The sequence below is a fragment of the Solanum dulcamara genome, chromosome 4, assembly GCF_947179165.1.
Source record: "Solanum dulcamara chromosome 4, daSolDulc1.2, whole genome shotgun sequence".
Lineage (NCBI taxonomy): Eukaryota > Viridiplantae > Streptophyta > Magnoliopsida > Solanales > Solanaceae > Solanum > Solanum dulcamara.
Window position 1 is genome coordinate 65,530,665 of NC_077240.1, and position 16,192 is coordinate 65,546,856.

Genomic DNA, 16,192 nt, shown 5'->3' on the forward strand with positions numbered 1-16,192 from the left:
ATGTTTCCTACTGATTTTCCTAGTATGCCTCCGGATATAAATATAGATTTTTCTATTGATTTAGAGCCGAGCACTTGCCCAATCTCTGTCCCTCCTTATTGCATGACTCTGGCAGAATTAAGGGAGCGTAAGGCTCAAATCCAACAGCTTCTTGATAAAGGTTTCACCCGTCTTAGTGCTTCCTCGTAGGGTGATCTAGTCTTGTTTATTAAGAAGAAGAATAGTAATATAAGAATATGCATAGACTATAGGCAGTTGAATAGAGTTACCATTCAAAATAAGTACCTGTTACCTTATATAGATGATCTTTTTGACCAGCTGCAGGGTGCAACAATATTTTCTAAAATTGATCTAAGGTGTAGTTACCACCAACTGAAGATTAAGCTTGAGGATGTACCTAAAATGGCATTCAGAACTTGGTATATGGATTATGCATTCTTGGTTATGTCATTTGGGTTGACAAATGCATCTGCGTCCTTTATGATTTGTATGAATGGGGTGTTCAAATTGTTTCTAAATTCTTTTATAATTGTGTTCATTGATGACATTCTAGTTTATTCAAAGAGTAAAGAAGAACATGCAGACCATCTTCATAATGTTCTAGGTGTTAAGAGGAAACAAAAAAATTATGCAAAAGTTTATAAGTGTGAATTCTGGTTGTCTTCAGTTGCCTTTTTGGGGCATGTGGTTTTAAAATAGAGGTGATGGTATCCTCAAAAGATTATAGCAGTCAAGAACTGGGTCTGCCTAGTTCTGTTACTAAAATTAGGAGTTTTGTGGGGCTTGCTAGCTATTTCCATAGGTTTGTAAAAACTTTTGCTTCTATTGCCACACACTTGAAAAGGCTAACTCAAAAGGAGGTACCTTTTTAGTGGACCAAAAAATGTGAAGAAAGCTTCTTAAATCTCAAGACCATTCTGACCACGACACCTATTCTGACATTGCCAGGTGAAGGTAAGGAATTCATTATTTATGTGAAGCTTCACATTCGAGTTTGTGTGTTGTATTGGTGTAGGATGATAATACCATAGCTTATGCCTTGCAATAGTTGAAAATTGATGAGAGAAGCTACCTGATGAATGATTTGGAGTTGGAGGCGGTATTATTTACTCTCAAGATTTGGTGACATTACCTTTATGGTGTCAAGTGTAAAGTGTTTGCTGATAATCACAGTCTAATGCATATGTTCACTCAAAAGACTTGAATATAAGACAACGAAGGATGATAGAGTTGCTTAAAGATTATGACATCACCATTCAGTATTATTTAGGTAAAGTTAATGTGGTAGTAGATACATTAAGCCGAAAACCAGTTAGTATGGGCAGTCTAGCTTGTTTGGGTGTTTCTAAGTGACCCTTGGCCAGGAAGATTTAGGATTTTGGGACAGTTTATAAAGCTAGGCATCTCAGAGAAAGGTGGGGTACTGGCCAGTATTGAGGTTAGGCCTACTTTTATTAAAAAGATCAAATCCAAGCACTTTGAAGATGAGAGTTTGAATGGGCTTAGAAGGAAGACGGTGTTTGGAAAGGTACAAGATACAGATCTTGAGGCAAGTGGGGTACTCAATTTTAGAGGAAGGATTTGTGCTTCCCGAGTGGATAACTTGATTCAAAAGGTGTTGGCAGATTCTTATGGTTCATGGTACTCTATCCATCCAGGTGTGATCAAGATGTATCAAGATTTGAAGCAGCTTTATAATTGTCCTGGCATGAAGAAAGACATAACGGAGTTTGTGCCTAAGTGTCAAAACTAACAACAAGTGAAGCTATGGATTTTGTGGTGGGTCTTTCTAAGACCTTAGGAACGTTTGACTCTATTTGGGTTGTGGTTGACAGACTGACGAACTCAACCCACTTCATTTCAGTTAGAGTGGATTATAATGCTCAGCAGTTGGTAAAGATTTATGTGAAAGAGATAGTAAGGTTGCACAAGGTGACCCTTTCTACCATCACAGACTGTGGTACACATCTTACATTAGAGTTTTGGGGGAAATTGCATGAAGATTTGGGCACTCAACTCATTTTCAGCACAATCTTTCATCCACAGACTGACGGGCAATCGGAAAGAATAATTCAAGTGTTGTAAAACATGTTGAGGGCATGTGTAATTAACTTTGGATGTCATTGGGATAAATTCTTACTTTTGTATGAGTTCTCCTATAATAATTTTTATCACTCCAGCATTGATATGACACTATTCGAGGCACTTTATGGGAGGGGATATAGATCTCCCATTGGGCGGTTTGAGGTTGGAGATGTGAAACCTTTGGGATTTTATTTGGTAAGGGATACTCTAGATAAGGTAAGAAGTATCCAAGCTAAACTTCTAGCAGCCCAAAATTAATAGAAAGAGTCTGTAGATCACAAGTTGAGAGATATGACATTTCAGAAGGGTGAACAAATTCTTCTTAAGGTGTCACCCATAAAGGGATTGATGATATTCAGCAAGAAGGGAAAGCTTATTCCTTGCTACAATGGCCTATTTGAGATTCTTGATTGTGTAGGGCCAGTAACTTATAGGTTATCTCTACCACCTAGCTTATCTGGAGTCCATCCAGTGTTTCATGTATTCATGTTGAAGAATTACCATAGGGATGGAGATTATATCTTCATGTAGGATTCATTCTTATTAGACAAAGATCTTCAGTATGAGGAAGAACCGGTGGCAATTCTTGATCATGATGTTCAAAAGCTGAGGACCAAAGAGATTATGTTGTTGAAGATTCAATGGAAACAACTTCTGATTGAGAAAGCTACTTAATAAATCAAGAAGGACATGCGATATAAGTATCCCTAGTTGTTTGACAATTTAGGTACTACTCTATTCTTGCCTTAGCCCAGCTTTCCTATTTTGATCACCCGGGGATGAGTGATAGATAAATTAGTATCTATTGTAATGACATGTTCCTCTCATTATGGATGAGCCAATAGGGAAGGAATTTGAACTAGTAAACCTCTAAATAGTAACTTAGAAATTTTGAGCCTAGGTCGGACTTGGATGAAATCGGAGTCAGGTGAGTTCTGGAAAAATATAGTAATTAATGGGGGATTAAATTACGAGATTGATTATTTGAGTTGATATCCAAGACATTAAGGAGATTGTACAGCTTTACAAAATTGAATTCGGGTGAGTTGAACTCCCGTAATTGATCATGGCATGAAAGAGTTGATTTGGAACATTAAGGATTGAGGGTGTGTTGCAAAATAGGGGCTTGGGATTCAAATTTTGAGTCTCTGGTTCTATGCAACCCACCATGGTGGAATGATTCCCACTATGGTAGGACTGCTATGGCGGGCTAGTCCTGCTATGGTGGGCTAGTCCCGCTATGGCAGGCCAATCATGAATTAAATAGGTAAAAGTCCCAAAAATGGAATTATTTCTACAATTTCATTTTTGGGAGAGCAAAGGAAAACCTAGGGCCATTCTTTTTCAATTTTCCACCAATCTCTTTGGTAAAGGTAAGTAATCTATTCCTCTAACGTATAATTTGAATTTTAGTCATTAGAAACTATAGAGAAATTAACTTGTGGGGAGGTTTTGGCCTAAAATTAATGGTGGAAAAAGCCCTAGTTGGGTGTTAGGATCATGAACTTGGCAAAGGGTTAGTACTTGTGTCTAATCCAAGTAAATTAGGTCATTGTAATTGATTCCAAGACAAGAAACTTTGGAAGGGTAAACATCAGGCTCTTTAAGGGCATCAGGCTTGGTTTCAAGGTAGGTGATGATTTATTTTCCCGTATAGGTTATGTATGCCTATTAATTATATTAATAGTATTGCATGCAGGTATGTGAAGAGGAAAAGATTGAATAAACCTAATGAAATGGCTCTTTATGATCAATTGCAGGCAATGAACCTATTACTTGATTATGTAAGTGTGTGAACTATTCATTGGTGATTGTGGTGTGATTGTGGATATTAGAGAGGGTGTCACATTGACACATATTGGATCAGGTACCACGCCAGTACATATTAGTTCGGGTGTCATGCTGACACACTAACTATTAGAACGGGAGTCATGCCGGCATACTAACAGTTTGAGTATAGGTTCCATAAGAGGAAAATTATTGACTGTTGTATTTGATATTGACTATGTGAAACTGTATATTGCTCATGAAATGATAATTGGCAATGTGTTTTTGTATATGTTTGTTTTTACTATATTGTGGTTACTTGTATATATTTCACTTACTGAAATGACTGTGTGATCCTATTTGTATAATGTTATTGTGTGTATTGATACTGCTCTTGATCTGTTTTTATTGAGTATACGACATCTTCAGGCTGCTATAGACAAACCTCAATTAGGAGATCATTGACCTATCAAATTTAACAGTAAGCTAGTTCTTTCAGGCTACAGTGGATTCATCTAGGAACTAAGTCCAATTCTTTCGGACTTAGAAATTTTCAGACTCTGTTTCACATTATTATTTTTAGGGTTGCATCCCCCTACTCTAGACCTTTTTAAAATTTTGGTACAATGACTTTCAGATTCTAGAGATTAACTTCTGCATATTTATTTTGTTTGATTAATTTCCTGCGTTTATGGAAACTCAGTTTAAAATTATTATTTAAAGCCTATTTCCACATCCTTAAATGGTTGTTTAACTTAAGTATGCTTAGTTTTTAGAGTGCAGTATTGGTTCGCCTACCGGAGATTAGTGCGGGTGCCACTCACGACAGTTTGGATTGTGACACATTTGGAAAGAGATTCATGCTATTGTCGTTGAAGTTTTCTCCTTTGGATCAAAAAGTGGATCCCACTTTAAACTTCTCATTAAGTAATATCAAATTCATTATAGGATGCAAAAGGCTGATTTGAATAATAAGTTGACATAATCCTCCAATAGTATAGCCCTTATTAGCACATGTTTTTTGGTCAATAGACCAATATAGCACTCCCCCTTAACTCACATTGTTTTGGTATTAATTTTCAAAGATCTTGGATGTCTAGCCATCCATATACAAAAATTCTTATTTCTAGTTATTGTATGTTCTCGTTTATTATTATTTGATTCACCTCCTTTTGTTTTCAAAGAAACCTTGGTTCCTCATGTAAGTATGCAACAAGCTTTGAATTAATATGTTTAAATTTATTTATGATAGTTTCAGCATGGTTGCATATGATGGAATATGTGGATTGAGTGCTGCCTAGATAGCCTCCATTGGAGGTTGGCCAATGACTATGGTGGCCATTTCAAGCTAAATAAGTAGGCAAGTTTAGGATTTGACAACGACATGATATTTAGAGAGCATTTATGAGCTTTCAGGCAAAGATGATTAATATTGCTCCCTAGATAGGTCTCGCCTCTACATTTTAAGTTTTTAAATAGAGGTTGTATGGGAATTTACCATTTCATACATACTAAGAATAGCAACTTGTGTCGTCTATCTATTTTGCAACACCTTTTAAATCATACTTTCTATTTTTAGGGTGCTTTTAAGGGGAGAATCATATGACCACATTTGCGAGTTTGATGTCTACCTCGTAAGGAACATATGGATTTTAAATACGATTTCTAAAATTATTGTTTCGTATTTTTTTCCCTTGGTTTTCTTGAACTTACGATTGTGGCCTCCATTGGCCATGGAAATTGTGATGTTGATAGTTGTTTTGAATGTAGTTTACTTAATTAGCTTTTTTATATCGTATCATAGGATCTTTCAAATATTGCATTATTTATTGGACATAATTCACTTGTGCTACAGCCTGAACATCTTCAACTACTTTAATAATTTTTAGATCATTTTATACTAGTCTCTTAATTAACAACTCAATGTTTGTGGTCATATCATTATTCATGTGCTCTTTCACAAGGCAGAGAGAGAAGTATTAGTATACAATATTCCTCTAGTTTTATCTAATGAGTGACAAGCATGGTTATGCTTTGTAACCATATCCATGATCTTGCATATTTAGGCATATGACTTATCCATGAAGCAACCACCGGCCAAGTCATTAGCTATGGATTGGGTAAAGGAGTCAATCCTTATGTAAAAATTCTCTAGAAGAATCTTCTTTTAGGATCCATGTCTAGGTGATCTCTTGATATATTGCTACAACCACTCTCATGTTTCATAGAGCTCCCCCCCCCAATACGGTATTTGTCTGAAGTTAAATAATTGATCTCTCAACTCTAACTTTTTGCTTGGGGAACCACTTCTTTAAGAATACTGTGACCAATTTCATCCAAGTAGTGATGGAGTTTAGTGGTAAACTATGGATCCATGTTCAAGCCAATCTAGTAAAGGGATCATTTGAAAACCCTCAATTTGATAGCATTTTAGGGACATTGATCTACTTGTATAGAATCTTCTTTTTAATAAGTAGAATTTTGTCTCCGACTCTCTCTAAGTTTTGACAGACCCAATTCATTGTTTATATTCTGGCAGACCCACTGCCCATCGCCATCGATACTCCGGCAGATCTTACTTTATTTTTCTTTTCTTCTTCCTCTTTCTTTCTGTTCTCTCCTTCTTCTTTGTTTTTTAGTTTTTCCACAAGCTGGCTCAGATATACAAATCCAACGAGATATAGAAGGCATAGATCTATTCGGTGAGGATCAAATCTAACGGAAAAAGATCAGATCTCCGGTGAAACTCTTCTTTCTTCTTCTTCTTTTTTATTTTTTCAGCGAAGCTTTTGGTATCCTCTTGTGTTTTCTGGCAGCTTCAACAAGATTCTGGCAATGTCCAACTTTTTTGGCGACGTTTAGGATTTTGGCTAGTGTTTTTGTCATATTTTCCGGGTCAAGTTCTATCTATCCTGCCCTCAATTGCTAATATTTGTGCCCCTGTTTATATTGTAGTAGAATTTTCTAATTAGTTTGATTACTGTTCGTCCTTTTTAGTTCCTACCATTAGTGTTTTAGGTATTGTTCTCCATTTTCCTTCACTTAGTGTGTAGTGTTTTTGATTTACCTATTAGCTAGTGTGTGTTGTCTCTCTATTATATATTTTATATTATCAGTTATTACCTCGTTGTTTGTATTCTCTAAATTTATTTATACTCAATTTATCACTTTTTAGTTCATATATTTTAGTGGATTTGGTAACTGATGGTGGACTAGGGTCATGTCCTCAATTAGGGTTGAAGGCGAGGGGAAGTAAGGGTAAGAGGGGACAGAATTTCTTAAGTTGAAAGTAGAATCGTAGAACATAGAGTCGCTTACAAGGAAGCCCATAGAGCTAGTGAAGAGTCTTAAGAGGAGAAAGATTAATATAGCCTGTGTTCAGGAGATTAGATGGGTAGGTACCGAAGCTCGAGATGTGGACGAAATTAAATTATGATACTCAGGAGGCTCTAGAGATAGGAATAGAGTAGATATTCTAGTCTACGTGGATCTTAGGGAGTGTGTGGTGGAGGTAAAGAAGATTAGTGATAGGATAATATTTATTAAGCTAGTTATAGGAAGGCTTATTGTGAACGTTGTTAGTGCGTATGCACCCTATGTGGGCTTGGATGAGAAAGTCAAAAGGCTCTTTTGGGAGGATTTGGGTGAGCTAGTGAGAGGTATACCGAGTACCGAAAAGATTTTCATTGGTGGAGATTTCAATAGCCATATTGGGACTTCTAATAGTTTTGATGATGTCCATGGAGGCTTTGGTTTTGGGGAAACGAATGGCGGCGGGGCATCTCTCTTGGAGTTTGCTAAAGCTTTTGAGTTGGTTATTGCTTACTCGTTTTTTCTAAAGAGGGATAACTATTTGGTTACTTTGTACGGTAAAGAGGACTCAGATTGACTACTTACTCCTCCAGAAGGGTGATAGAGGCCTTTGTTAGGATTTTAAGGTTATTTTGAGTGAAAATATTACTACCCAACATAAGCTTTTGGTGATGGACTTGGAGATTGGGAGGAATAGGAGAAACAAGACCCTTTATGACTGACCAAGGATTAGATGGGGGGCCTAACTCCCGCTCTTTCTCAAGAGATGGGGGAGAAATTGGTTGGTATAGAGGCTTGGAGTAGTAGTGGGGATGCGAACAACATGTGGGACATGACTTATAGTTGCATTAGAAAAGAGCTACTGAGGTGCTAGGGGTATCAATATGAATCTTTTATGGTCATCAAGGAAATTGGTGGTGGAATGGAGAAGTATAAGGCAAAGTGAAAGCTAAGAAGGTTTCCTATACGGTGTGGTTGGAGTGCGTGGATGATGATGAGAAGAGTAGACTTAAATATATCTATAAGAAGGAGAAGACGGAAGCGAAGTCGATAGTCACAAGTGCTAAGACTGTAAGTTTAAAAGCCTGTATATCGAGTTTGGGGATAAAGGTGGGGATAAAAGATTGTATAGGCTCTCCAAAGTGAGAGAGAGAAAATCCCACAACTTGGATATAGTAAAGTACATGAAGTACGAGAAAGGTGAAGTGCTAGTGGATGAGACTGCTATCAAGCAAAGATGGCAAGCTTACTTCCACAGACTCATAAATGAAAAAGGAAACAGAGACATTGTGCTGGGTGATCTGGTGTACTCTCATAGTCTTCGAGACTTTGGGTACTATGGGTGTTTTAGGATTGAGGAAGTAAGACGTGTTATTAGCAGGATAAGAAGGGAGAGAGCGATCGGACCCGACAAGATTTCAGTAGATTTTTGGAAGAGCATTGACAAGAAAGGTTTAGACTGATTGACTAGGTTGTTTAATGTTATTTTGAAGAAAGCTAAGATGTCAATGAATGGAGGTGGAGTACTATAGTTCCATTGTATAAGAATAAGGGTAATATCCAAAACTGTAATAATTACAGGGGTATCATATTGTTAAGCCATAATATGAAGATATGAGAGAGAATGGTTAAGATAAGGGTAAGAAGAAGAGTGTCAATCTCAGAGAATCATCTTGGATTCATGCCGGGGCGGTCGACTACTGAAGCAATCCATTTTATGCGGAGACTGATGGAGAAATGTAGGAAAGGAAAAAATGGATCTTCATATGGTGTTCATAGATCTTGAAAAGGCTTATGACAAAGTTCGAAGGGATATTCTCTGGAGGTGTCTGGAGGCTAAAGGTGTCCTGATGGTGTATATTAGGGTGATAAAGGACATATATGATGGAGCCAAAACTCGGGTTAGGATGGTGGGAGGTGACTCAGAGAATTTTTCTGTGGAGATAGGACTTCATCAGGGATATGTACTGAGTCCTTTCCTTTTTGCCTTGGTGATGGATAAGCTGGCACGATGTATTCAGGAGGAGTTTTCATGGTGTATGCTATTTGTTGACAACATAGTTTTGGTTGATGAGATCGGGATAGAGTTAATGATAGGTTGGAGGTTTGGAGACAAACTTTGAAGTCCAAAGGGTGTAGATTGAGCAGGACAAAAATTGAATACTTGGAGTGCAAATTCAGTGTTGCGATGGACAAAGAGGGAATGATAGTGAGGCTTGCCACTCAACCTATCTCCAAGATAGAAAGCTTTAAATATCTTAGATCCATCATCCAGAGAAATGAGGACATCAATGAGGATGTCACGCATCACATTGGGGCAGCATGGATGAAATTGAGGCCTGCCTCTAGAGTCCTGTGTGATAAGAAGGTACCACCTAAACTTAAAGGTAAGTTCTACAGAGTGGTGGTTAGACCGGCGCTGTTATATAGAGTGGAGTGCTGGCATGTAAAAAACTTTCATGTTTAGAAGATTCATGCTGCGATGGATGTGTGGACACACTAGAAGTGATAAGATTATGAATGAGGTTATTCGGCAGAAGGTGGGAGTGGCCTCTGTGGCAGACAAGATGAGAGAAGCGAGACTAAGATGATTTGGTCACGTGCAGAGGAGGGGTGTTGGTGCCCAGTTAGAAGTTGCAAACGGCTGGATTTGGGAGCTATGCAGAGGAGTAGGGGTAGGCCAAAAAAGTATTGGGGAGAGGTGATTAGACAAGATACGACGCTACTCCATATCACTAAGGACATGACCTTAGATAGAAAGGGGTGGAGGTCGCGGATTAGGTTAGAAGGCTAGTAGAAATAGAATAATGTCTTGCATTGTGTAGGTTTAGGGTTGGTCGTAGATCTAGGCGTGCCACTATAGTTGTGCTGTTATTGCCTTTAATTATAACATTACTTTACTATCATTATTGTTCTTGTCTTGTAAAATCTGTATCATTTTTATTTATGTATTTATTTTCATTTATTTATTTTATATTTATTTATTTAATTTATTATTATTTTATTTCTTTCCATTAAATAGATATATTATTTTTCTCTCTTACTTGGGGCTGTAACTTTTGAGCTGAGGGTCTTTCGGAAATAACCTTTCTATCTCCATGAGATAGTGATAAGATTTGCGTACATCCTACCCTCCTCAGACCTTACTTGTGGGATTTCACTGGTTATGTTGTTGTTGTTATTGTTGATCTACTTGTACATCGCGCACACCCCAATAGAGTTCTTTAAGAGTTGATGGGGTCATAATTAGTAGAATTTCAGAATAGCCCTTCAATCTTTAAAAATTCCTTTGAAACAAAAAGGACACTTTTTGTAAAACAAGCCATAGATTTTTATAAAAACTAAATATTTGATAATTCTTCTTATGGCATATCAATATTCATAACATAAGGGTATTTTCAAAGATAAAATCTATAATTTAAAACTTAAATCCGAGTAGAAGTCTAAGAAATTTAGTTGATGTCAAGTTCAGAGTTTGAGGACCAAGTATCCAAATAAAATATTTAAAAAAATTAGAAGTTCCACATTACTCTATGGAGATGCACTGGGCAAGGTATTAGGTGTTGCAGCACCTCTGATAAATGAAATTAAGCAAAATATCTAAACATGTTCTCAAGTGCGAGGTATCAAGCTTATTTCAGGTTTGAATTCTTACAAAGGGTTGTTCGATCCTAGGTTGCTTCTATAAGATATAAATACATCAAAAACATAGTTTTGAATGATTTTTTGTCTGATATAGGATTTAGACATTGGCTAAGCCTTAGAAGCACAAGAATTCATTATTTTTTCATCAACAATCGCTTCAATACACGAGTTTGAGTTGAAGTTAGTTGTAATATATTCTAGTTTTCATACCATTATAGACATTGTGTTTCATTCATCTACGAAGTAGTTTTCCTTTACGGTTTTGACAGACTTTGTGTTTTGATCTTGGGTGCATTTATAAGCCCATGCACTATGTTTGGCCATTGTTGTGTGTCATTCTGAGAAGATATTAAAGCCAAATAACGTATTTTGGATGGAATATCAAGCAAGTGTGCAATAAAGTATGAGTTCCAACATATTCAGGAATTTTGCAAAGCAAACGGCAGGAAAAATGGTCATGGTGCTATAGTGGCATGATGCGCCACTGCAGCGCCAAACCCTGCACAGATTCTAGTGGCGCGTCGCGCCAGAATGCAAACTACTAAGGCATGTTTTGGGGGCGATAGTGGCACGATTCCCCACTGCAGCGCCAAGCAAAAAACTATAGGCATACTCTAGGCGCAATAGTGGCGCGATGCCCCACTGCAGTGCCATCAACTTTCCAATTATTTATTATTCTGCCCATCAATAATTGAAAGGGAGAAGCGCTTTAAATAGTTTTGTGCTAGGTCAAGAGGGCGGAGACATTTTTTGGAGGTGGAAAAAGAAGAGAAGAAAGAAGAAGAGAAGCACAAAAACATCTTAGGTTCCTTTCTTCCTTTATTGTATTTTAATTTGTATAGAATTGATTCCTTGGTGTTGTTACTTAAATACGAGTAGCTAAACACCCAAATTTTGGGGCTATAGCTACGAAACATGATTTAAGAGCATTTAAACTTGGTGGAAGACGGGTTATTGATTCTAATTACTCTTCCATTCTTGTGGTTATAATTTTGTTGTTTGGCCAGCATTAAGATATATGTGTTGTCTATCTTGAAATCGGAAGAGGACAGGTAGATAGAACAAAGAATGGAAGGAATGTGTTCATACTAATATATTTTAGCGTGATTAGTAGATAGGATGCTTGTGACACATACCTATTTACCACATTTAGTTATGATAAAGGATGATAGTTAAATGCATTTTTATTGTTTCATACCTATCACCGCTCAACGATAAAGTTAGGTTGGCAATGAATATAGGCAATTATAGGTCGAGAAACTATAATTGGATTATTAACCCTTTTTATCAGTAATTAAATAGCCCATCGGAAACTAAGATTGAATAATAGTAAACTTGATTTCACGTTATGCTATAGCCCTGGAATCTCTTAAAGCCTGATTAATATACATAACTATTGCATTGTTTTCACTTCGAGAAAGTTTTTATACTTCCAAAAATCAGTAACAAAGAATCTCAAACTTATTGCATAACTATAATTAGTGTAGTCATTTAAAAGAAACTGTTTGCCTTATCAAGGTCCCTGTGGGTTCGATATCTGGCTTGAAAGAGCTGCTTTACTACTTGATAGACTACGTACACTTGCGTGTGAAATTGTAGCCACAACAAGTTTTTGGCGCCATTGTCGGGGACCTTAGAAATTAGGCAAATTGACTTTCTATGTTGATTGTGCTAGTGTTAACAACTGCCAGCACATCTCACGTATGTTTTTCTTGGAATAAATAACACTTTACCTGTAATCCTTTCATCTGCTTTGTCTGAGGCACAGGTCATAGCAGCATTGGAGGTACTGAAGAGGCACAAAAAGGCAATTGGGTGGCAAATGACCTATCTTCATGGCATCAGCCCTGCTTTATGCATGCATAGAATTTTCATGGAAGAAGGACATAAGGCTAGTGCATAACCACAACGCCGGTTGAACCACATCATGAAAGAGGTTGTGAAGAAAGAGATAATTAAGTGGCTACATGCAGGCATAATATACCCAATTTTTGACAGTAAGTGGGTAAGCCCAGTTCAGTGTGTACTAGAGAAAGGGGGAATGACTGTGATAACCAATGAAAAAAATGAGTTAATCCCTACAAGAACAATGACTGGGTGGCGCATATGCATGGACTATAGAAAGTTGAATGATGCAAGAAGAAAAGATCACTACCCTGTGCCGTTCATTGACCAAATGCTTGATAGGTTAGCAGGCCAAGAATACTACTGTTTCTTAGAAGGATATTCAGGTTACAATTAAATCACCATTGCACAAGAGGATCAAGAAAAGACAACATTCACATGCCCTTACGGGACTTACGCATTCAAGCGTATGCCATTTGGCCTTTGCAATGCTCCTGCCACTTTTCAGAGGTGTATGATTGCAATATTTCATGATATGGTGGAAGAGTTTGTAGAGGTTTTCATGGATGACTTTTCAGTTTTCGGAGAGTCTTTTGATCTTTGCTTGAAAAATCTTGAGAAAGTACTTGCAAGGTGTGAAGAAACAAACCTTGTCTTAAACTGGGAGAAGTGTCATTTCTTGGTAAAAGAGGGTATTTTGTTGGGACATAAAGTGTCAAAAGATGGGTTGGAAGTGGACAAACCAAAAATTGAAGTGATTGAGAAACTTTCGCCACCAATCTCAGTAAAACGAGTTCGCAGTTTTTTAGGCCATGCCAGATTCTACCGGCGTTTCATCAAAGATTTTTCAAAGATAGCCAAACCAATGTGTGGGTTGCTCGAAAAAGAGGTAAAATTTGTTTTTGATGATGAATGTTTGCAGGCATTTGAACTCTTGAAGAAAAAGATGATTGAAGCCCCTATCCTGCTAGATCCTAACTGGGAGTTACCTTTTGTGCTGATGTGTGACGCAAGCGACACAGCAGTGGGTGCAGTTCTGGGACAAAAGAAGGAGAAAATTTTTCATTCCATTTATTATGCAAGCAAAACTCTTGACTCTGCTCAGGCCAATTACACGGTCACGGAGAAGGAAATGCTGGCATTGGTCTATGCATTTGATAAATTCTGCTCTTACTTGGTAGGTACAAAAGTGATTGTTTTTACTGACCATGCAACTCTTAGGTACCTATTCAACAAGAAATATGCCAAGTCAAGGCTCATCAGATGGATTCTATTGTTACAAGAATTCGATATTGAAATCAAAGATAGAAAAGGATGCGAATATCAAATAGCAGACCATCTATCAAGATTAGAGGGTTCGTCCCATATGGCTGAGCAGAAGCCGATAAAGGAGGAATTTCCAGATGAGCAACTGCTGGAAATAGAGGTACAAGATCTCCCATGGTACGCAGATATTGTGAACTACCTTGTTAGTGGAGTGTTCCCTCCTGATGCTACTTCACAACAAAAGAAGAAGCTTATGCATGATGTTCGTCTCTACATATGGGATGAGCCTTATTTATTCAAGCGAGGTGTTGATCGACTGGTGAGAAGATGTGTGCCAGAAGCAGAGGTACACCAAGTATTGGATGCATGCCACTCATCACCATATGGCGGCCATCATGGAGGAGAGCGCACTACACATAAGGTACTCTAATTGGGTTTCTTTTGGTCTACGTTGTTTAAGGATGCTGCAGGTTATATTTAGAACTGTGGCCAATGTCAAAGAACGGGAACCATATCACGAAGACATGAAATGCCTTTGAACAACATTCTAGAGGTTGAAATCTTCAATGTATGGGGAATGGACTTCATGGGTCCTTTTCCGTCCTCATGTGGAAATCAATATATATTAGTGGTAGTGGATTACGTGTCCAAATGGGTTAAAGCCGTGGCACTTCCCACAAATGATTTGAAAGTGGTGAGCAAGTTTTTAAAAAAGCATATTTTCGCTCGATTTGGCACTCCCAGGCCAATTATCAGTGAGGGAGGGTCACACTTCATAAATCAAACAGTAAAGAATCTCTTGGCTAAGTATGGGGTGAGGCATAAAGTTGCTACAGCATATCATCCTTAAACTAGTGGGCAAGTTGAGGTATCCAACAAAGAGGTAAAGCAGATATTACAAAAGACTATGAATGCTCAAAGGAAAGATTGGTCGAAAAAACTAGATGAAGCTCTTTGGGCATACCGAACAGCATACAAAACACCCATTAGAACCTCCCCATACCAAATGGTATTCGGTAAAACGTGTCACCTACCAGTGGAGTTAGAACATCAAGCTTACTGGGCAATCAAGAAGCTTAATTTAAATCCAGAGCTAGCAAGCCGGAAGAGGTTGAATCAATTGCACGAGTTGAAAGAGTTTAGGCTCCATGCTTATGAAAATGCCAAGCTCTACAAGGAGAAAACAAAGCGATGGCATGACAAGCACATCATCACTCGCACTTTCGAACCAGGACAAAAGGTGCTCCTCTTCAATTCTAAACTCAAGCTCTTCCCTGGAAAATTGCGATCCAAATGGAGTGGACCTTTTGAGGTAGTGCGTACAACGTCACATGGAGCTGTGGAATTGTGGAATACAATGAAAACATCTACATTCTTGGTAAATGGACAAAGAGTAAAAAATTACTTTGGTGAAGATATTAATCGGGAAGAGGAAGCAATTGAACTGGAAAATGAGTGAGGCAACAGCTGGGTCATGCCACGACGGAAACTAAGGCGCTGCATAGGAGGAAACCTGTGATGTGTATCGTAACTTAGGACTTATAGTTTGTAATTTTATTTTTCTTTAAAAATAGAGTTTGATGTTGTGATTATATATATATATATATATATATATATATATATATATAGCCACGACCAAAGAATAAGGCACTAGGTGGGAGGCAACCCACCCAGTTGTTTATATAATTGTGAAAATTTCATGTGCAGAACATCAAGTAGCAGTGTAGAACAAGCTGGAGTTTGGAGAAGCATAGGTAGAAAAACAGCACTTGGCGCTACACTAGCGCAATGCGCCACTGCAACTCCAAACGAAATTCTGCAAAAATTCATTGTGGAGCTACACTGGCGCGATGCGCCACTACAGCTCCAAAACCTGCAAGTAGTTTAGTGGCGCGCCACGCCAGGAGAAAAACTACTGAGGCATGTTTTGGGCGCTATAGTGGCGCGATCCCCATTGTAGCGCCATAACAAAATTATGCAAGATTTTATTGTGGAGCTATACTGGCGCGATGCACCACTATAGCACCACCAGCGATTTCGGGCCAAAAGCCTGAATATCAGGTTTAAAATAGACCAAAATCCCCAAAACCCTCCATTACCTCCATTATCTCCATTTTTCCTCCTCCACGAGCCGACCCTAAAACTCCGACAACCTTTCCCTTTCAACTTCCCACTTTAATTTCTAAAACTCCCAAAACTTTTCCCCTTCAACTTCCACTCTAATTTCTACTATAAATCACCTTCCTCCACACACATATTATACCACAAAACA

The 16,192-nt window shown here is 38.0% G+C and overlaps 3 protein-coding genes and 1 pseudogene across 3 annotated transcripts; all 4 read left to right on the plus strand.

Moving 5' to 3' along the window:
- LOC129884313 (uncharacterized) lies at nucleotides 1–2,760 on the plus strand. The gene is made up of 5 exons (XM_055958631.1): nucleotides 1–185; nucleotides 668–802; nucleotides 1,351–1,728; nucleotides 2,181–2,301; nucleotides 2,617–2,760. Exons 1-5 carry the CDS (start codon nucleotides 1–3, stop codon nucleotides 2,758–2,760), a joined length of 963 nt encoding a protein of 320 aa, XP_055814606.1.
- A 4,482-nt stretch (nucleotides 2,761–7,242) lies between these two features.
- LOC129884314 (uncharacterized) lies at nucleotides 7,243–7,741 on the plus strand. Its single transcript, XM_055958632.1, has 2 exons — nucleotides 7,243–7,246; nucleotides 7,296–7,741. Exons 1-2 carry the CDS (start codon nucleotides 7,243–7,245, stop codon nucleotides 7,739–7,741), a joined length of 450 nt encoding a protein of 149 aa, XP_055814607.1.
- Nucleotides 7,742–8,918: 1,177 nt separating this feature from the next.
- Nucleotides 8,919–12,712, plus strand: LOC129884315 (uncharacterized). Its single transcript, XM_055958634.1, has 3 exons — nucleotides 8,919–9,268; nucleotides 9,346–9,532; nucleotides 12,578–12,712. Exons 1-3 carry the CDS (start codon nucleotides 8,919–8,921, stop codon nucleotides 12,710–12,712), a joined length of 672 nt encoding a protein of 223 aa, XP_055814609.1.
- A 24-nt stretch (nucleotides 12,713–12,736) lies between these two features.
- LOC129884316 (uncharacterized) lies at nucleotides 12,737–15,379 on the plus strand (annotated as a pseudogene).
- Nucleotides 15,380–16,192: the final 813 nt, after the last annotated feature.

Coding starts and splice junctions, on each gene's coding strand:
- LOC129884313 (XM_055958631.1), top strand. CDS start 1: ATGTTTCCTACTGATTTTCCTAGTATGCCTCCGGATATAAATATAGAT. Junction 1,729..2,180: donor ATGAAGAAAGACATAACGGA/GTTTGTGCCTAA, acceptor TTATCACTCCAG/CATTGATATGACACTATTCG. Junction 2,302..2,616: donor TAAGGGATACTCTAGATAAG/GTAAGAAGTATC, acceptor ATCTTCATGTAG/GATTCATTCTTATTAGACAA.
- LOC129884315 (XM_055958634.1), top strand. CDS start 8,919: ATGGATCTTCATATGGTGTTCATAGATCTTGAAAAGGCTTATGACAAA. Junction 9,269..9,345: donor GAGTTAATGATAGGTTGGAG/GTTTGGAGACAA, acceptor GTGCAAATTCAG/TGTTGCGATGGACAAAGAGG. Junction 9,533..12,577: donor GAGTCCTGTGTGATAAGAAG/GTACCACCTAAA, acceptor TCTGAGGCACAG/GTCATAGCAGCATTGGAGGT.